The sequence below is a fragment of the Furipterus horrens genome, unplaced genomic scaffold, assembly GCF_987537825.1.
Source record: "Furipterus horrens unplaced genomic scaffold, mFurHor1.1.pri manual_scaffold_11, whole genome shotgun sequence".
Taxonomy (NCBI): Eukaryota; Metazoa; Chordata; class Mammalia; order Chiroptera; family Furipteridae; genus Furipterus; species Furipterus horrens.
The window spans coordinates 3,408,375-3,428,825 of NW_028327181.1; the positions used below are offsets into that span (position 1 = coordinate 3,408,375).

At 52.1% G+C, this 20,451-nt stretch overlaps 2 protein-coding genes across 2 annotated transcripts in view; both read right to left on the reverse strand.

The window, feature by feature from the left end:
* CFAP251 (cilia and flagella associated protein 251) overlaps window positions 1–9,312 on the reverse strand; it is a 41,934-nt gene extending 32,622 nt beyond the window's left edge. The window contains 5 exon segments of the mRNA XM_090291916.1: window positions 1,027–1,136; window positions 2,202–2,342; window positions 6,851–7,225; window positions 7,868–8,247; window positions 9,220–9,312. Of these exon segments, the coding sequence (XP_090148042.1) occupies window positions 1,027–1,136; window positions 2,202–2,342; window positions 6,851–7,225; window positions 7,868–8,227 (986 nt within the window). The 5' untranslated portion in view covers window positions 8,228–8,247; window positions 9,220–9,312.
* Window positions 9,313–10,635: 1,323 nt separating this feature from the next.
* PSMD9 (proteasome 26S subunit, non-ATPase 9) lies at window positions 10,636–20,340 on the reverse strand. Its single transcript, XM_090291851.1, has 6 exons — window positions 20,169–20,340; window positions 17,264–17,366; window positions 15,999–16,210; window positions 14,276–14,377; window positions 11,722–11,810; window positions 10,636–11,410 (listed from the first exon to the last, which is right to left on the reverse strand). The coding sequence occupies exons 1-6, from the start codon at window positions 20,304–20,306 to the stop codon at window positions 11,383–11,385; spliced, it is 672 nt and encodes a 223-aa protein (XP_090147977.1). The 5' UTR covers window positions 20,307–20,340; the 3' UTR covers window positions 10,636–11,382.
* Between the last annotated feature and the right edge of the window lie 111 nt (window positions 20,341–20,451).

Genomic DNA, 20,451 nt, shown 5'->3' on the forward strand with positions numbered 1-20,451 from the left:
CCTCACGCCCTCGTCAGTGAGTCTAGAAGAGCTCTCTGCCCCTGGGACCAGAACCAAGGAGCCCTGGCTGGTGCGGCTCAGTGGGTCAAGCGCCCACCTGCGAACCAAAGGGTCACAGGTTTGTTTCCTGGTCAGGGCACAGGCCTGGGCTGTGGGCCAGGTCCCCAGGTGGGGACGTGTAAGAAGTAATGACACATTGATGCTTCTCTCCTTCTCTTTCTCCTTCCCTCCTCTCTAAAAATAAATGAATAAAATCATTTTTTAAAAAAGAACCCGTCTGCGAGCACCTGTCACGGGCCAGGCACCGTGCCCTGCCGACCTTCCTAACAGTCCTGCAAGGTTCCGGGCAGTGGGGTGAACGATGCCCCCTCATAATTCCTGTCTACCAGAACCCCAGAACGTGACCTTCCACGGGCCTAGGACCCTCGCAGATGCACTTAAGTCAAGGTGAGGTCACGCTGGATTAGGGCGGACCAGTGTGCTCACAGAAGAGAAGACACAGAGACACACATAGGAAGCACGTGGCGTGAAGACGGAAGCAGAGCCGGGACAGGGGCACCGGGACGGGCCGGCAGCCACCAGGAGCTGCGAGGGCCGTGAGGCAGACTCTCGCAGAGCGCCCCGATCTCAGGCTTCTGGACTCACGAAGTGTGAGACACTCAGAGCTGGTACGCGAAGCCGCCCGGGCGGCAGTCCTGCGTCACGGCAGCCGGGGAACGAGAGCAACAGGCGTGGTTACACAGCGAGCGTGGCTGAGCTTCCCGGGGCCTCCAGGCTGGGTGAGTGCGAGCCGGCTTCCCTCGGCGCTGGAGGCGCCCTGACTCAGCTCTGGGAAGGCCACCAAGGGCACGTCACCATCCCAGGCCCCGAGGCAGCAAGGCGGCCAGGCTTCCCCAGCCACCGCGCCCTTCACGCTGGGTCCGTCCCTGGCTCCCGCACCCCCACATCAGCATTGTTCATTGTTTGCCAGCCACAGAGACAGAGCCTCCTCAACAATTGGGAGGGGGGTGACTGCACCAAACCTACCCTGTGAAGGAGTCCCATACAATGATCAGGCAGCTGGGCCCTTTGTCGGCTGTGGCGATCCACCGGCGGTCCTCGCTGACGCAGAGACAGGAGATCACGTTAGGGTGGCCCTGCAGGGACGCGGAGAAAATGCTTTGAAACATCAAGGATGCGGCCCCGCCTTGGTAGCAGCAGGGCAGGCTGGAGCCCCAAAGAGAGAACTGAGCCCGTCCCAGGCTCATGTGGCTAAAAATTCTCCTGCCGCCGCCTTCCCTGGTGTCTCCCAGGGCCAGTGGTTTGCAAACGCTCTTTCTCGCAAAACGCCTGGAGGGCAAACTGCGCTCCCCACGAGAACAGTGGCTTCCCGGGGGGCTCAGCATGCAGCCTACTCCGGGCCCAGGCTGAGGATGAGGTCTGGGTTCTCCCCCATCCTCAGCCCCCCTCTCCCCCAGGCTGGTACCCTGTGCTCAGTGCTGCGTGCTCAGCTCAGCCCCAAGACAAGCAGCTTACTGACAGTTTGTGCGCGCGCTTCTGGGCTTCTTAGAAGGCCGATGCCTTAAGCTGGGCCCACATGTCTGGGGTCCCTGGCACAGCTCTTGGAAAACACTTTGTGGTATTTTGGTTCTAGGTATTGACTACGAAAGTACTTACTAAAATATATGTTAATCAGAAGGGTCACAGAACTGTCTACCAGGTTAACTATTAGAAAGTCAGACACCAGGAAAATCTGTCCCTTGGGAGGTAAACAATGAAAATGAAAGGGGCCCAAAATGTCAGAAGCGGAGGAAGCAGAGTGGTCTTAAAATCAGCTGCTGTTTGTAAATCGATTCTAATTAGAATCAGAGAGACAACGGACAGTAGAATGTTTTTCTAAAGACAGGATTCGCTACCGTTCAGAAGAGAGGTAGGAAAACATGAGCGTGATAGAGTGAAGTCAGTGCTTAGAATTTAAAAAAAAGAAACGCACCCTGGCTGGTTTGGTCAGTGGGTTGCGCGTCGTCCCGCAAAGTGAAGGGTCGCCGGTTCGATTCCCAGTCAGGGCACATACCTGGGTCATGGGTTCGGTCCCCGGTTGGGGCGTGTACGAGAGGCAACCAATTTGTGTTTCCTGCATCAAACTTTCTCTCCCTCTTTCTCCCACCTTTCCCCTCTCTCTAAAAGTAAGTCAATATAAAACGAAATGCTGCCCCACCTACCTGAAGATGATGCTGGTTATTCTTGAGAACGTTGTAGATGACCGCAGTGTTGGCGCTGGCGTACAGAAGAACCCTCTGGCTTTCGTCTCGGAGATAGTAGACAGGAAGGGAACTGTTCCACCCGAATTTCCAAGTCATGGTCTGGAAGACAAAGGGAAGACCAGCAAGACGCTGCAATGTGTCCCGCCCAGAGCTGTGACACCGGGCGCCCCCGGCACGAGTTACAATGAAGCCACAAAGTAACTTTATATTTTTTTATTTTTATTTTTATTTTTATTTTATTTTTTTGCCACAAAGTAACTTTATAAGAAAGGCAATTATTCAGTCTGGATAGGTGGTCCTTATACACCTAGAAGGATAAAGTATAAAGGGACAAAATTCCCTTGGTAGAATTAAAAATTCCATATTGCCAGGACTGAACCCAAAATGTTGCATGGGCAACAGCAGACCCTCCATATCACCCCGCCCAGGCTCTGTAGCTTCAGCTTCACTGGAGAGGACACTCCAGTGTCATCACAAGATGTCGATTCAACACGGGAGGAGACAGATACCGTGTCACTCCCGAGTCGGACTGCACAGCCATGTGCAGATAGACTCTTAAGAAGCTACACCATCGTCTCTCGAGGCTCTGTAGCTTCAGCTTCACTGGAGAGGACACTCCAGCGTCATCGCAAGATGTCGATTCAACACGGGAGGAGACAGATACCGTGTCACTCCCGAGTCGGACTGCACAGCCATTCTCGGCAGTGCAGATAGACTCTTAAGAAGCTACACCATCGTCTCTCGAGACGGACGGCTGCCGACGACGACGACCCAAAATGAGAATTTTATGAAATGAAAATTATAGGTACTATGTATCTTACCTCTTTTAATGCAAAAGTAGTTAACTTATGTCTATTTTTGTGTGCTAAGTCTTTGTTTTTTATCCTCACCCAAGGATATGTTTATTGCTTTTAGAGAGAGGAAGGGACAGAGAGAGAGAGAGAGAGAGAGAGAGAGGTAAGCATCGATCAGCTGCCTCCCGTACACGCCCAGACTGGGGATCAAACCTGCAACCTAGGCCTGTGCCCTGACCGGGGATCGAACCCACAGCCTTCTGGTGTACGGGATGACGCTCCAACCAACTGGGCCATCTGGCCAGGGCATATGTTTAAAGTCTTTTACAAAATTACAGATAAACTGCGGTCAGGGTACACAACGGAATATTACTCAGCAATAAAAAGGAATGAGCCAGCGAGTCGTGAAATGCTATGGGAAACCTTAAACATACAGCGCTGAGGGAAAGCAGCCTAAACAGGCTCCATGCGGTGTGGTTCCAACCACGGGACGGTCCGCAAAAGGCAAAACCGGAGACAGTGGGAAGATCAGCGGTTGCCAGGGGCTGGTCTGGCGGAGGGATGGCTGGGTGGGGGGCACAGGGGGGTTGTAGGCAGTGAAACTATTATGTATGATACTCCCATGGTGGATACACATCATCACACATTTGTCAGAGGCCAGAGGATGTACAACGCAAAGGATGAGCCCTAAGGTAAACTATGGACTTTAGTTAGCAACAATGTATCAATATTGGCCCGTCTACTATGACAAATACACACACAAAAGCAAGACATTAGTAACGAGGAAAAGCAGGGGCGGGGGAGGCACAACGGAACACGTGGGGACTCGGCCCTTTTTGCTCAATTTTTCTACACACCTAAAACTGATGGGAAAAAAAAAGTCTATTTAAAAAATTAACAAGGCCAATTAATCAAACGTGGTAGGGCTTAAAGTGATGGCAAAGGGATTCGTTACTGAAAACTCGGTGAATGAACCTGGAGTGTGGAAACGGTCTGGTGAGTTTCCGTTCCCAGCTCTGAGTAAGACTCACAAGGTCGGAGTGATGCACATGCATTTCTTCCAGGACAGACAGCGTGGGCCCGGCAGCCAACGCTCCTCTGCCCCAGTCTCCGTCCCCCGCTCTCGCCCGTCCCCACCGCTCACTCCCCGTGACTTATATTCCTGTCTCGGCCGCTCACTGCGTGGGTGGGAGGGGTAGAATGATGGACCCATCGCTGTCTCAAGCTGCCATTTCCAGGAACAGAACTGCTGGATGTCTGTCTGGTTCTTAAAAGCCGATTTCTTTAATTGAGATTGTGCTTTCGGAAACTTGCTAAAAGGCATTTTATTTGCCTTGGAGGTTTATTCTGCCATTTAACAACATAGTTATAAAATCAGAACAAGTCAGTTATAGAAAGAACGCATCCCCAGCCAGACGTGTGTCTCCCGGTGAAACGGCTCTGCCAGGGTCAGGACAGGCTGACCCCCTGAGCAGCAGCTGGACTTCCCCACCCAAACAGCTGTCACAGAAGCGGGACGCACACGGGAGGGGCCACTGCCTCCTGCGTGAGTCTTAACACTCGCGGCGAATGCTCGTGGAGCTCCTACATCAACCTTTTTTTAAAACAGGGTGATCTGGAAAACAAAACTTTGCCAAAACCAGATCTCACTGCATTTGATAGCCCTAAGACCCCTTCTCCTAGATCATCAAACCTTGTTTCTTAGCTGGAAACAGCGCCCGTGGATAGGCTCGCTTGCCAGGAGCACTGGAAGTCACTACAAGCCTTAGGGAGGAGGCAGGGGCCCCCCAAGGAAAAGAAGGCTGCTGCGGACACAGAGAGAGGGAGGGGCACCCTCACTGAATGATGCACCTTTGGCGAAAGCAAGAAGGTAGAAGAGACGTAAATGGCCATCGATAGAACCGTTGAGTTTATAATGAGGACGTGGATCAACATGCAATGATATTTAAAAATCCTCCAAAACATATTAAGTGGGAAAATATTTTTTTAAGAAATGCATAATATCTCACTGGTTAAGAAAAAAAAGAAAACCCACAGCCCTGGCCAGGTTGCTCAGTTGGTTGGAGCATCATCCCAATACAGCAAGGATACGGGTACAACCCCCGGTCAGGCCACCTACAAGAAGCAACTAATGAGTGCGTTAGTGGGACAACAAATTGATGTTTCCCTCTCTCTCTCAAATCAAGAAATTAAAAAAAAAAACACAAAAACTAAACGTGTGGCATGTGTGCACTGACACATATGGGCGCACAGATAGCGCATTTATAAACGCACAGGAAAAGATCTGGAGAGACGGTTACACCCCAGGCAAAAGGGACTGCGGTGGGAGGGGTGTGCCAGAAGTGGGGTCTTTACCTTTAAATATTTTTTTCCATAAAGAGCACCTCATCACTTTAACAGGAAGGAAAAACAATAAAGGCAAAAGGAAAAGGGAAAGAAAGAGGGAAAAAAAGCTACACACATTTGCAAAGGGAAACGGTCTCCGAGGTTTTGGTTCTGCAGTGAGCCCAAACCAGGCTACCAGGGGACCCGAACGTGGGCCATGGCTTCTGTCACATCCAGAGAGCGAGGCCCCGACATACAGGTCACAGGCTCCCATTAGTGACAGTCCCTGATTTCCTGGTAGCTGGCTGATCAAGACAGAAGTCTTCCTGGGCTCTAAAACTCAACTATTCTGTCTTCCAGGCTGAGCAACCGCAAACTTGAGCCTTAAACTTCACGGCTCCAAGTAGCCAAATCGACAGAAAAGAGGCTGTCAGTTGGCTGCATTTCCCACCAGGCATTTTCCCATCATCATCATCATCATCATCATCATCATCATCATCTCATCGTTAACACTCGTCAAGTGCTCACGACGCGCTAGGAACTACACGCATACTTCACATACACTCGATCACTTACAACTCTTCCAAAGGCATGGATCTACAGGGAAAAAGAGAAAAAAGGGAGATGAATCCTAGGAAACAATTTTCAGAAAACAGCAGATGGGGGAAGAAGAGGGGAAAAAAACCACTCTTGTGTTCCTCCTCTTGCTAAGTGATAATACTGTCACGCCTGGCAGCGGCAGCGAAGGCCGATTCCTTTGGGCTGCCTGGCGCTCCTCCCGGTGGCTTTCAGTTTTCCATACCTTTCACTCGACGCTCTGTCTGGGAATGGACCGTTTTAGGAGCGTGTAACAGTCTGAGGAGCGTATGAATGTACCGAAGCATTAAGGCAGAAGAGATGCGGAGAGGAGGGAGAAGGAAGGAACTGATGGAACGGAGGAAGAGTTGTGTAATGACAGCGAGGGGAGGGGAGGGAAGGGAAAGGAGGAGGAGGAAGAGGGAAAAGAAGGAGAGGAATGTGGAGGGGAGGGGAGGGAGAGGGAGAGATGAATTTTGAATTCCCCCCCCCACACACACACAAAAAAAACCCAGCACCCTGTGGGACAAACTATGTCAGAATTTCCTGCCCACTGAGCAACACCATTGGACCAGACTCAGGGCTCATTGTCCACATTCTGTGATCCACGTCCAGCCAGAGCTCGGAACTGGATTTTCTTTTCTTTTATTGACTGATCTGAGAAAAAGAGAGGAAGGAGAAAGAGGGAGGGAGGGAAGAAGGGATGGAGGGAGGGAAAGAGACGAACCATCGATTTGTTGTCCACTTACTTAGGCATTCATTGGTTGATTCTTGTATGTGCCCTGCCTGGGGATCGAACCTGCAACCTTGGCATATCAGGGACGACGCTCTAACCAGCTGAGCTGCCCGGCCAGGGCTGAACTGAATTTTAAGACACAAGTCTAGAATTAGTCAAAATCACATCACACTTACCAAGGGATACACATTGGTGCTGTCAACCTTTTGAAACAAAACGTCCTCGGAGGCGGTGAACACCAGTGAGCCCTTCGGGATGCTGGTTTGGGGCTGGAATTCTTTTTCTTTTTCCTCAGTGAAGTAAGATACTCTTTTTTCTGGTCTCCTTTTCCCCTTTCGTGGTTCTGAATCTCTCGTTTCTTGTCCCGGTTCGTCGTGGGGTATCTGGTCGCGCTCCTCCCCAAGCTCACCCGAGGGCTGCCTTTCCAGGGAGCTCATCAGCCGCTCCTCGGAACTGCTCAGGTCCGGTTCAAGGAGCTCTTGTCGTGAGCCCAGGCTTCCTGAACTCTCTGACTGTAATGAATGCTCTGACTCGCCGTCACGATGGGTTCTCTTTAAAAAAAGAAATAAAGAGAGATTGTGATTCCGTGTATGGTACATTCTCCCTAATTTTCCTTTCTTTTCCTAATCAGCCAGGCTCAGCGTTAGCCTCACGCTGGAACTATGACGTGTTCTGAAAAACACCCTGGATGTTTTTGTGCTCAAATGGCATGAAATGAGGGGTGTGTCAGGTTTACTCCTGGCCTGCTAGCAGACCCCCAGCGGCAGAGCCATTCTTCCGGTGGTCTCTGAACTAGTCACAGAGTCAGTGCTCCGTGGGTCAGAGCTGAGCGCTCCTACAGGGAGGGTCTCTGGCAGCTCCCGTCACTATTCCCACACTGACTATTTGAAGACAAGCACATTCTAGCTCTTTAAAAGTCAGCTCCTCGTCCAGCAAGTCTTCCCTGACCATCCTCCAAGCCATGGTATGTTGTCCTTATTGGAAAAATATCTCCTACACATCTCTCACTCTCTACACTTAGCATATTGTTTTATGCTGTTTGGTAATGGGTCTGCCTCCCTATACACCCTAGACCTCGAGAAAATGGCCTGTGTCTTACCTGGTTTTGTATCCCCATAGCCTGGCACATAGTAAGCATTCAATTAACGGTTATGAATGAATGAATGAACGAACCAATGATAATTACTACTTACGGGGAAAATTCCTGACGGGATTGACTGGGAATCAGCCACAGACGTGGTACTTTCTTGGGGCTTCACTGTGGTTTCTTCCTGGACTCCTGCAGCCACCTCCTCCTGTGCTGCTCCAGCGTCTTCCTCTATTTCTTCTCTGACATCTTCCTCCTCCTCCCTTTCCTCTTCCCCCTCCCCTTCTGCTTCCCCCTCCTCCTGATCCTCCTGAGAGTCTCTCCATGCTAATGGGTCCTCTTCTTCTGATTCCTGTTGCATATTTTCTTCTTTATAATAACCTGGATTATAGTCTTCTTCTCCTTCTTCCATTTCTGGTTCTTCATCTTCTGTTTCTTCTAGTGGGGTTTTTCCTGCATCTGCCATTCTTTTGTGTGGAGCTTCCTCTAGAAAAATTTGACCATAATTATCAGCAGGATCCTGTTTCCCATTTTGATCCCTCAGTGCACTAACCTATCGATAAAGTGTGCAATACCAATTCTGGTTCTTCTCCACAGGAATAAAAAGAATGTCATATGCCTGGGAAAGCCTGCCCCAAATCTTGAAAATATTGATCCCAGGGCCCCTCATCTTTCTAGGAATATTTAGAGCTCCCTAACTCACTTTAAATATACTGTATTGCTATTGCAACACGCAGCAACGTGCATAACGCGGGCCCCAGCGACAATTCTAATAGTGTGACTAGGAAGCAGTGCAGCCCAGTGGTTAAAAGCACAGGCTTTGCAGTCGCCCTCTGCTGGCACCCTAATTCCAATTCCACGGCTCTCCTAGTCCGTGACCTTGGGCTAGTCGCTTCACGCCTCAGTCTAAATTTGCTCAAAGGCAAAATAAAAATAACAACCCCAAATTCTGGGGTTACTGTGAAGATTACATGACATACATAAAACGCTCAACACAGTTGCAGCACATAGTGCTTGAGAATTGGTAGCCATTGTTTGAAACGTTTAAAAGCCTTTTTTTTTTTTCTCTCTCAACTGTACACCTTACAACAAACTTAAGAATTTGAGGCTCTTGAGAGCTGAAGCGACCTATTCAAGATCACAGACTGGTAAGCCGCAGACCCCTGCCGCGCCCCTCCTCCGCCTAAGCAAGGATTGATTTCAGGTCTCGGGACGTTGGCGCAGAGCCTCTTCCGAAAACCAGACTTTGCCCGCGAATCTTGATGCGGGGTTTTGTGCGGTGGCGGCAGGTGTGTGGGTCTGTAGGGCGCACGCGCGGCCGCTTCCGCCGGCGCAGGTCTCCCTGGGGCCGCCCAGACCCGGCCCTGCCCGGCTAAGGTGAGCGCCCCCCGCGAGGCACCAGGTGCCGCTTTGCTGGGCTCCCCTGCCCGGGCCGCATGGCCGCCGCCCCGGACTCACAGAGCGCGTCCACCCAGGTCCTCAAAAGGCCGGTGTCGTCCGCCCCTGGACCCCTCGGCCACCTCCCAAGCCTCCAGCTGCCGCCGCTTTCTCCAACACGGGCTCCCTAGTTACGGTTGCCACCCAAGCCCTGTCCCCATGGTAACTGCCGCCGCCGTCGCGGACGACGAGCCGTAAAGCAAGTTGGACGTTGGTCACGTGCCCAGAAGGCGGCCGCGAGCGCGCCGGCGCGCCCCCTGCTGGTCCCACCGGAGAGGCGCCTCGGCGACTGGGGCGATGAAATCGGCTTTCCTGGTCCCGCCTTCTCTCCCTCCGCCCCCTCTCCGCCGTGGCGCCACCCCGAGGGGCTGCAGCGGCTCATACCAGCAGTTCGGGCTTTCCGAAGGCTTAACGACATTGTTAAGTATGAGCTGCCTGATAAATTTCTCTTTGCCAAACGCAAACGAAATCGCCGTTTCGTGGACGCTGTCCCCGTCGCCCGTGCCCCGCGCCTTCTCACCGGGCAAAGCGCTGTGTCGAGAATCCTGGCTAGCCGGGGTTGATTGCATGGGTTCCGTGACTGCTGTTCTCATCACAAAGCGCTCCTGCAAAACCAGTTCGGTGAAATCTCGTAGGATCACGCCGCCTCGGAGGGACCCTCGCCTACCGTCTCCCAGAAGGGCGCACACGTGGCCATCCCGAGCTTTCCCAAAGCGGCCCCGCGGGAACCCAGCCGGCGGCGCGGGGGCAGACGCTGCTATCGTTTCAGAATGTGAATGATTCTTCCCACTCGCACCCCTGCGCCCCAATGCTGGCTGATTAATATACATACACCTCAAAAAAGGGGATAAACTGGATGGGGTAAGCTGTGTTTATTACAGTCTAGGGCTTATAAAGACTGGCAAGCACCTGGACCTAGAACACGCAATTTAAGCGGAACAGATTGGCAACCACTGGCTCCGGTGGGGGAGGGGGGATACACGTGCGTGTAGGGCTGTAGCACCAGCTCGGGGAAGACACCAGGAAGGCTTTCCGGCTGAGCGAGGGAGCCCGTGGCTGGAAGCACACCCCAGTACTGACCCCCGTCAGGGCAAGCTGGCCCCTGTGCAACCCGGGCACACCCAGTCCCAGGGGCCACAGGCAGCCTGGGCAGTGGGACAGATCTCGGAAGCACAGGGTGGTCTGCGGGAACCCGCGAAGGAAACACTGTGGTACAGTGACGAGAGAGAGGAAGACCAGTCACTGGGAATCGCTGAAGCCCATCTTGCCGTGGTAAAGGGAAAATAAAGAGGAGGGGTTGGCATGTTCCAGAAGTCGGCCCTTCCGCACGCCCCGTGCCCCCATCATTGGTGTCACACACACCTCGGCAGTTTATAAAACGGTGCTGCTCGGAGGGCATGACACGGAGGTTCACTTACAGAAAGTCAGATTAGAAGCTACTTCGCAGGCGGTTTTATTCTAGAAGGGAAGGGAGCTAGCTCCCCTCCAGTGGGTCACAGACAAGGGAGTGAGACCTCACTGGGCTGCCTCACTGAGCCTCCTCCTGGTTTCTCTGTTCTTCAAGGCAGCCGCGGTGGCCCTGGAGGTCCAACGGCCGAGGACACGATTTCTGTGTTTAGAGCAGCAACGCTGCCCTGCAAACGCAGAGGGGCAGCCAGAGCGTCCGGAAACCCCATGCCATCAAGAGTGACGGTCCTTCCTGAAATGTTGTGGGTCAGATCCGACTCTGGCACAGCTGTTGTTCTGCCCAACTTCCCATGAGGATACTCTAACTCCCGTCTAAGCTTTGGTCTGAGAGGTTCATAAGAAATACAGGTGGGATGCTAACGTGATATCGGTACTATAAAACTGTGTTTATTTGGGAAAAACAAATTCCTAAAAGAATAAGGCCGTTCCGGCACCTGTTGGAATAACTCCTGCCCTCTGGCCCACAATCAGAGGATTCTCATTTAGGGCCACGGCCTAATTTGCAAAAGATGCTAAGCACCTGTCAAGCTTTTAACACTGCCTTCATCCCAAGAGATTACACTCGGAGGCCACAAGGCTCCCACCACCTGGAAGTTCGGGCTTCCACCCTCTCTCAGGTCCTTAAACTTCAGGAAGCAAAGAGAAGGAAGAAATCTGCCCTAGACTCAAGTCCAGGGCAACCGAAGATGCTTCTCTGTTCCTGCTCTGCAGCGACAGTCATCTTTGCAAAGGAACGATGTTGCATCTAGGGGGGAAGAAGAACAGAAACAGTGTGACTTCGGCGGCTCCATCCAGGAAGATGAGAGACGGGCCCTCCTGAGCTTTTCACGTATATTCTTTGGGTCTGCAAAGCAAAGGCCCGGCTAAGGAAAGGACGGGAGAGACCGGGGCTCCCTCCACCCCTGGCACCTGCAGCCTCATCCCTGCCGCAGCTGTTCCCCCTGAGTGTCACAGGTCACCTGGGGAGCCCCATCACTCCCCGCTGCGCCCCCACCCCTCCCCCCAGCTTCAGGTCTGACCAACAGCCGAATGAATGGACCGAAGCAGGTGCGTTACCCCAGCAGTCCTTTTCCCGCCCAGCGTGCTGGCACCAGCCTAAGCTGCTGCGTCTCTCCTCTGCGGACCACCATCACACTCAGGGGCTTCTGAAAGGAAAATACGCTCATTTTAAGTTCCACCTCCTTAGCACTCAAAGAGATTCAGGCCGCAATGCTGAGACTGCTTTTTGCCCATCAGGTTGGCAAGGATGCTTATGTGAAGCATTAACCTGCAGGTGGCAAGCGTGGGGGATGTGGCACTCCGGGGGCAGCCGAGGGACTGCCAATCGTTACCATCCCCTTGCAGAAACATGTCTCCAACGCCCCCCCAAAAAAGACAACTTAAAAGGTGCATATAAAATACATTTTGCAAAAGTACAAGATGTTATATGAACAAAGTGTTCATCCCAGGACTGTTTATAAATTCAAAAACTGAAAGCACCCAAAATATCCCTTAATAAGGTATTGTTCAAATATAATATAGCGAACGAGGCAGCTTTAGAATACAAAACCAAGTGAAACCAACCAAGCATGAACCCATTTGAACATACACGTATTTTCTAAAAGGACACACATGTTGCTTGATGCATAGAGTTTTCTGGAAGAGATACTGAAAAATTTAACAGTGGTTACTTCCCAGAGAGAATGGAGTAAGAGAAGATGACATTTATTTTTATATCTTTCTATACCATTAATTTTTTAAGAGATCTTATTTATTTTTAGAGAGAGGAGAAGAGAGGGAGAAAGAGAGAGAGAGAAACATCCGTGTGGGAAGCATTGATCAGTTGCCTCTCCCATGGCCCCAAATGGGGACCCAGCGCATAACCCAGACATGTGTCCTGACGGGGGCCCTGAGGGCGTGAGGCCCCCCACCCCTCCAGCCCATCCCAGTGACTCAGCACACATCTGTCTGATACACTGGAATTCTCCGTAAAGTTTCATTTGAAGAAAAGGTTCTGTTGCTAAAAAAAAGAAAAATATTCAAAAACTACTTTTGTAAAGGAAGATTTATACAGTATTACTACCGACGGTCACCAAGCTGTACAGTACAGTATGTAATTACTATATTGCATATCCGAAAGCTGCTAACGGGGTGAATCTTAAAAGTCCTAATCACGAGAAAAAAACGTGTAACTATGTGTATGGTGATGGATGTTAACTGGACTTCCTGTATTTTGCAACACATATAAATATAGTCATTTCTGTTGTGCACCTGAAACTATTATGTTATATATCAATAATACTGCATTAAAAAAAGGAGTTCCAGACCTTAAAGAGCCCAAGACTATTTTTAACTAGAAGAGACAGATTAGAAACCAGGAGCTGTCATCAGTCATCACCAAAAATTGGACACAACCTAAGTGTCCCCTGGTAGTAAATAGGCCAGCGGCCTGGGGTCACCTACAGCGGAGTGTTATGCAGCCAGGAAGAGGGATGGACACGGTACATGCGACCACGTGGAAGAACCCGGTGTACAATGCGGAGTGAAAGAAGCTGGACGTAAAAGGCTCTGTGCACTGCACGGCCCAGTCTGTATGAGGCCAGAAAAGGAGCTGACCAGGAGAAGCATACGCAGCCATAAACGGGCAAGGTCAAATATCTAGAATATATAAAGAATTCCTACAGATCAGTTTTTTAAAAGGACAACTAACCCAACAGAAAAAAATGAGAAGTATAAACAGACAATATATAGGAAAAAAAAAAGAATATCAATGAACATATTAAAAATACTCAACTTCATGGGTAATCAGGAAAATACAAATTCAAACAAGATGCTGTATTAGTAAAAATATTAGAAGATCAATACGGAGTCTTGTTGATGATATGATACACTCAGGGTGTAAGTTAGGAAAACTTTTCCAAATTCCCTATTAACGTTTTAAGTGTATATACACTGACAGCCTGTAATTCTACTTCCTGTCACCTATTCGAAGAGCCCACGTGTGTGCACAGTCATGAACACGTAAGTACACAGGGCTCTTCATACTGGATGAAATTGGAAATAACCAAATTCCCGCACACGGCAGCCCTTTCCCACCGTGGAGGACTATGCAGCAGGAAAAGGAGCATGGGAGCCCTGGTCAGTGTGGCTCAGTTGGTTGGAGCATCGTCCCGTACACCAAAAGGTTGGGGGTTCAATTCCCAGTCCAGGCACGTGCCTAGGTTGTGAGTTCACTCCCCAGTCAGGGCGTGCATGGGAGGAACCAATATGTCTCTCTCTCACATCGATGTTTCTCTCCCTCTCCCTCCCTCCCTCCCTCTCTCCCTTCCTCTCAAAAATCAACAAACATTTTTTTTTAATTAAAAAAAAAAGAACAAGGTATGTGCCAAAATGAAAACAAGGACAGAAAGTCGGAGAGGGATACTGTAGACAGTGTGGCCGGAAAGGGCTCCCTGAGAAGGTGTCACTTGTCCGAGACGAGGGAGGTGAAGGGGGAGATGAGAGGCATAAGGGATCGGGGGAGAAAGAGCATTCTCGGCAGAGGGAGCAGCCCGTGCAAAGGCCCAGCAATGTTTCCCAGCCCTGGCAACCCCAGGGTCACCGACCGGAAGTCACAGAACCCCCGGCTCACCCCCTCGCTGTGCTGCACCACACTGCCGATGTTCTGCAGCGACTGGAAGTTTTGGGAGTTGACGGAGCCGAACTCCACAATCTCATCATCCACTTGCAGACCCTAAAGAAAGGAGAGAAATGGAAAACCAGGCTGGAGGTTAAATGTGCTTCCGGTGTGCTTTACCCTTCCATACCTAATTTAATGTCAAGGCCAAGAGCTTCTCTCCAGGGGACGATGGTAGGCCCAAAGCAAAGAGGTCAGGGACTTAGATACCTCGAGCGGAAGGTGGATAACTGGGCCACCTCCTCTGGGAGGCTCCTTCTAGGGCAGGTCAAGCAGAAGGTGGCCAGGTCTGCCCAATGTCTGATCAAAGCCGGCGGCTGTAGAGGCCTCGAGATATGTGGGGAAAAGCCAAACGCTGCTCTCTGGGGTCCTGACCCAGGTGCAGGAGCAAGCAGACGCCGGCCCGTCTGGGCCTCTTTGGTTCCAGGGTCAGAACTGAGACAAGCCTGCCCCGGAAGCCCTCCACAGGCACGGGCTGACCCAGGACTAAGAATGCGGACGGTGATTCATTTGTCCCTCCGGCAGACACCCGCCACCAGCCGGCTACAGCAGCATGCTGGACGCTGTGGCTACAGGAGTGAGCAAAACAGCTTCTGGGCAGCGTGCTGCCTCGGGATCGCCAAGAGGACCGGCAGGACCTGGGGTCAGGACCCCGCGCCGTCCGTTGGGAGCTGTGTGTCCTGGCACGAGTGACTGCAGGTCCTGGAGGCTTTTCCTCAGGGGTAAAATGGAGTAAAGGTGAGAAGGTGGCTGTGGGACTCAGTTCTATACACGGGTCCACAGAAACACCTGTGCGTGATGTCCAGCGTAGCATCATTCGTGATGCGTACAAAATGGAAACCAAAATGTCCGTTAACTCCAAGAAACAAAATGGGATTGATCCATACAGTGGAGTATTACTCTGCCATAAAAAGGAATGACGTACTGATGCATGCTCCAACATGGACGAGCCTTGCAAACACGGTACTAAGTGGAAGGCACCGGTCATAAGGGACCGCGTACTGTATGCTTCTATTTATACGATGTGTCCAGAACAGGCCAGCGCGGAGACAGCAGCAGACTGGTGGCTGCCGGGGGCTGGGGACGAGGGGGCTTGGGGGACTGACGAATGTGTAGAGTTACTTCTTTAGGGTGATGAAAATGCTCTAAACTGGATGTGCAGCCCTGGGAACAAACTAAAAGCCAAAGAACTGTAGACTTCGAATGGGTAAAACTTTACAGTACATGAAGCCTCTCAATAAAGCGGTCTCAAACGTTCTGAAAAACACCAGGCAAGACGTAGCTCATCTGGCAGGACACCTGATGCACAGCAAGGGCTTGGCGAACGGCAGCTGGTGCCCTTCGCGTGTCTACGGGTCAGTGCCCAGCCAAAACGAGCCCCGGGGAGACGCTCTGTGCCTCTCTCGGAACACCTGCCACCATCTCCCTTGTGCCTGTCCCGAGTCTCTCCCTGACCAGCATAGTGGGCAGAGGGGCTGACTCCTCTCCGAAACCCTGGCGCGAGCACAGAGCTGGGCCGCCAGCGGCCCAGGCCAGCATCTGCCCAGTGAGTGAGCAAAGTCAGGCTGCAGCACGGAGCGAGCGGGCTCTGTCCTCCCACAGCTGTCCCCACCCCACAGGGTCGCCTGCCGCACAGCGCCCACTGGGGACAGATTCATGTGGCCGGGCCCTGGCTTACTGCGATGCTGGCTGGGGAGCCGGGGCTGACGCTGTTCACTTTGGCAAAGGCCGGAGGGGGGCTGAGGCCCTCTCTCTGGCCCAGGCTGCGGCTCATGGCCTCCTGGTGGGCCTCGGCCAGGTCCCGGGCCTGCTTCTCCTTGTCCCGAGCATGTAGCTGGTGCAGGGCCTCCTCCACCTGCCTCATCACCGCCTTGTGATCGTTCTGCAAGCCTGGGAGGAGAAAACCCATCAGGGGCCACGGACGACAGCCGAGGACACGGGACTCCCACCTTCATTCACTGAACACTGAACGGGCGCTTCCTACGTGCTCGGCCTACGCGCTCGGACGCAGTCGTGACTCAAACAGGTAACGGAAGTCAGGAAGCGGAAAACGTACATCATTCCCTTCTAATATGACTTGGTGGTAGAGTCCTGGTTGCCCACTGAGGCAGGGGAAGTAATGGCCCCACAAAGAATTTCAAGTCCTAATCCCCAGCACCTGTGACAATGTTACTTTCCGTGGCAAAAGGGACCTTGGAGATGGATTACATTTACGGCCCTGAGAGTGTCCTGGATTATCCAGGTGGTGGGCCCAATGCAATCACAAAGGCGCTGGTAAGCGGGAGAGGGAGGCAGGGAGCGGGGGGAAGAGACGCGGCAGCATCAGAGCCGGGCAGAGGTGGCTGCTGCCTCCGAAGATGGAAGGGGCCACAAAACGAGGAACGTGGGCGGCCTCCGGGAGCTGGAGCAGACGAGGAAACTGGCTGTGCCCTGGGCCCTTCAGAAGGAACACAGCCCTGCCCGACACAGTGATCTTGGCCCACCGGGACCCACTTGGACATCTCACCTCCAGAACCGTGCCGTTTTAGGGCGCTAAGTCTGCGGGGATTTGTTATATCAGAGACAGAAAACTGACACACTACCCAACCTCTCTTCTCCCTCTGGTCGCTGGTCACTATCATTAATAGCTAAACAGAATTCCTAGCACATAACTGGTTCGATTAGGATTGTAAGCAATATTTGATTCGGGTTTCTATTGTTATTTCAATAAAGTTCCCACAACAAAATAAAATTCTTTAAAACAAGATGGAGCTACCGCTATAAAACACTGCGTTCAACCCATTCCTGAGTTCTCAGTCCCTCCACGGAGACAGGCGATAATCTTGTCAAGGCAGAAGCAAGGGAAGCAGACAACATGGAATACTGGTGATTTCATTCGTGTGCCCTTGACATCCCCTTCTGCGAGGTGGGGGACGCCCCACCCCCCCACCCATGGGCACTCACAGACGATGTTGTGCCGGGCGGTTCGGACTTGGTACAGGTCCACGTCTGACCGGGGGTATCCCTCACAGTCCACCAGCGGCTCGTTCATCCCGACACCTCTTTGCTGGAAGGAAGAAACGTGGATTAAACAACTGCACAGCCCTGGCTGGTGTGGCTCAATGGATTGAGCACCGCCCTGCAAACCAAAAAGTCACTGGTTCGATTCCCAGTCAGGGCACGTGCCTGGGTTGCAGGCCAGGTCCCCAGTTGGGGGCGCATGAGAGGGAACCACACATTGGTGTTTCTCTCCCTCTCTTTCTCCCTCCCTTTCCTTGCTCTAAAAATAAATAAATAAAATATTTTAAGAAAACAACTGCACAGGTATGAAGTCCTGAAGGCCACTTTCCCAGACTCCCTGCCTCCGCAGTCACAGTCAAGGTGACGCTAACGAAAGCTGCCCTCTGCTGACCACTTAGCACAGACCAGGTGTTTCACCTCCCCACGTGCCCTCATAACCACCCTCGAAGTGGGGCGCTATTTTTTTAATGAATTTTTGATAACACAAGTGACGCATGAATCACTCTCCTTTTTTGAAGTTGGAACTGCGCAGATAAAACTAATGACTCCTTTGAGCATGAACCCCAAGGCCAGCCTCCCTCTCTGACTCCTCAAACCCCTTCCTACAGGCAGCTGACACCTGGCTGGCGGCCTTCGAAGCGGGAGGGGAGTGAAAACCCCTGAAAGCGCCCAGCTGTGGCAGGACCTTGGTTCTGCTAAATATAAACAAGATCTAAAAGTGCTTTCAAAGAGGCCGTCATCCCTGCAAAGACACACTGATATCACCAACCGCCCCTGGAGGTCAGGGGAGGGAGAGGCTTTTCACTGCGCACCCTTCAGGAGACTTTGAATTTTGACCACGGGAGTATATTCCCTCTTTGAAACAATACATTTGTTTTAACGCTTTAAAGGCTTTTCCTACTGAGTGAGGGCACGGTGCACAAAACAGTGAAGCGTGTTATACGCTGATGATGATGTAGGGCAGGGATTCTGCAGTCTGTCCGCCTTTGATAAGGTCTCAGTCCTGCCACGTACAATGTGGGTGCCCTTGGTTAAGACCTTCACGTCTGTTAAGTCTCAGCTTTGTCAGTGACACAGTGGGAATAACGATGCTCACTCCCTTCCCACCTATCGTGAGAATGAACGGACTGGCCTGTGTACAGTGCTTAGCATGGTGCCAGGAATGTGCCAAGTGGGTGAGCACTGGCCCCCAAAAGACGTGTCCCAATCCTAACCCCCAGAACCTGAGAATGTGACCTTTTTTGGAAAAAGGATCCTTGCAGATGGAATTAAGTTAAGGGTCTCTGAGGTCATCCTTGGTTTACGGTGGGCCCTAAATCCAATGACGTGTATCCTTATACCTCTCAAAAAGAAAGTGTCTACTTGGCGTGGTCTTCAGGTCACCCACAGATCACCTGCTATCTCTGGGCCTCTTGGTTTTGCTTTCAGCAGCTTTGCTGAGATATAATTCACATACTATCCAATCCACAAGTTAAAGTGTATCGTCTAATGGTCTTAGTATATTGACAGAGTGTACAACCATCACCACCATCACTTTTAGGACGTTTTCATCACCCTCCAAAAAGAAACCCCCGACCCATTAGCAGTGACTCCCATTCTCCCCTCCCCCAGCCCCTAGTAACCACTGATCTATTCCCCGTCTCTATGGAATTGCCTATTCTGGACATTTCGCCATATGAATGGAATCATGAAATGCGTGGTCTTTAGTGATGAACTCCTTTCACTCAGCATCATGTTTTCAAGGCTCATGCATGTTATAGCAGGAATCAGCACATCTTTCCTTCCTACTGAATAGCACCCAGTGTATGCATGGACCACACTTTATCTATCCATGCGTCCGCTGACAGACATTTGTATGGATGGACCATCTGGATGTACATTTTGACCTTACATTTAACGGAAAAGGTTCTCATTTTTTTCACGTGCTGTAGAACAATAAAACGTCCTTTCAAAATAAATGTAAGTAAATAAGTGGGTCACCTTAAAGGAAGACACACAGGGAATAACAGCCTAGGAAGTATATGGATATAGCATCCTGCTCAGGGCAGACAGTAACTTAAGTTTATGAAGTGGCTGGCCTAACACTTGAAGGCACAGGTCTGAGGTCGAAATCCCACGGTGTGATTCTGAGCTGGTGACCTCCCCTTCGGAAATGAGCACCGTTCGGGCATGTACAGTCAGCGCCCGGTAAAACGCCCCCCTGGCCTCCCTCTGGTCCCCCGTCCTACTCCCGTCACCTAAATTCCATTCCATCGGCCGATGTGGGCTGTCATTCATTCACTTTCTCTGCAAATTAATTTGCGGCCTTACACTAGGTGGCTAAAGACAAACTCTTCAGTTTTGGAGCCAGACACGCCTAGGAACCGCCCCCCCCACCCCCCGCTGCCACTTCTCAGCTACAGGACCCTAGGTGAGGGTGTGCCCCACTCGGGGCCTCAGTTTCCTCTTTATGCAATGAGGAGGATGAGCCTTAACTGTCACTCAAAGCTCAGTCCTTTGACCGGTCGCATGGGCACCGCTGGAAATCTGCCGGAAAGGCAGCATCTGCTCCCGCGCGGCCGGCCCCACTGGGAAGCTGAGTTTTAACCGATGGGAAGCGCGTGAGACGGCGCCCCCGCGCACAGCAAGGGCCCCGCAAACCCTTGCCCTAACACCCAGCCTGAGCTTCGATCTCAACGCTCCTGGCCTCCCTCGCTGCCGCCGACAGGGGCCGCCGGTGCCGCGATCCGCAGCGGAGCCCTCCGGCGGAGGCCGCCCGGGCCTCCCATTCCCTCCCGGGCCGTGGGGCCGAGTCCGGAGGCCTTGCGGCGCCCCCGACGCCGGCCGGGAGCCCCGAGCCCGCACTCACGCTCTCCAGCACGTCATAGTTGGCTTTGATCTGCGCTTCGATTTCCTCCTTGCGCCTTATCAGCTCCTGGACGTCGCTGACAGTCACCGCGCTGGCCTGCGGGGAGCCCCCGCTCGACTCAGCTCCCTTCTCCGACATCTCCAACCTCAGCCCGGGATTCTGGACACCCGGCTTCTGGGCGGCGGACCCCCGAGGACACTGTAGCTACGGCTCCGCCCGCGGGCCAAAACACCTCGGCCATCCGCGAGCGCGGGGAGCAGCGAGGGGCGTGGTTTGGTCTGTG

Excerpts from the sequence above, each read along its gene's own strand:
- PSMD9 (XM_090291851.1), bottom strand. The coding sequence starts at position 20,306 with ATGTCGGAGAAGGGAGCTGAGTCGAGCGGGGGCTCCCCGCAGGCCAGC. Across the intron at positions 17,367-20,168 it reads ACTATGACGTGCTGGAGAGC|CAAAGAGGTGTCGGGATGAA; the intron begins GTGAGTGCGGGC and ends TCTTCCTTCCAG. Across the intron at positions 11,411-11,721 it reads GCGGGAAAAGGACTGCTGGG|ATGCAACATCGTTCCTTTGC; the intron begins GTAACGCACCTG and ends CTTCCCCCCTAG.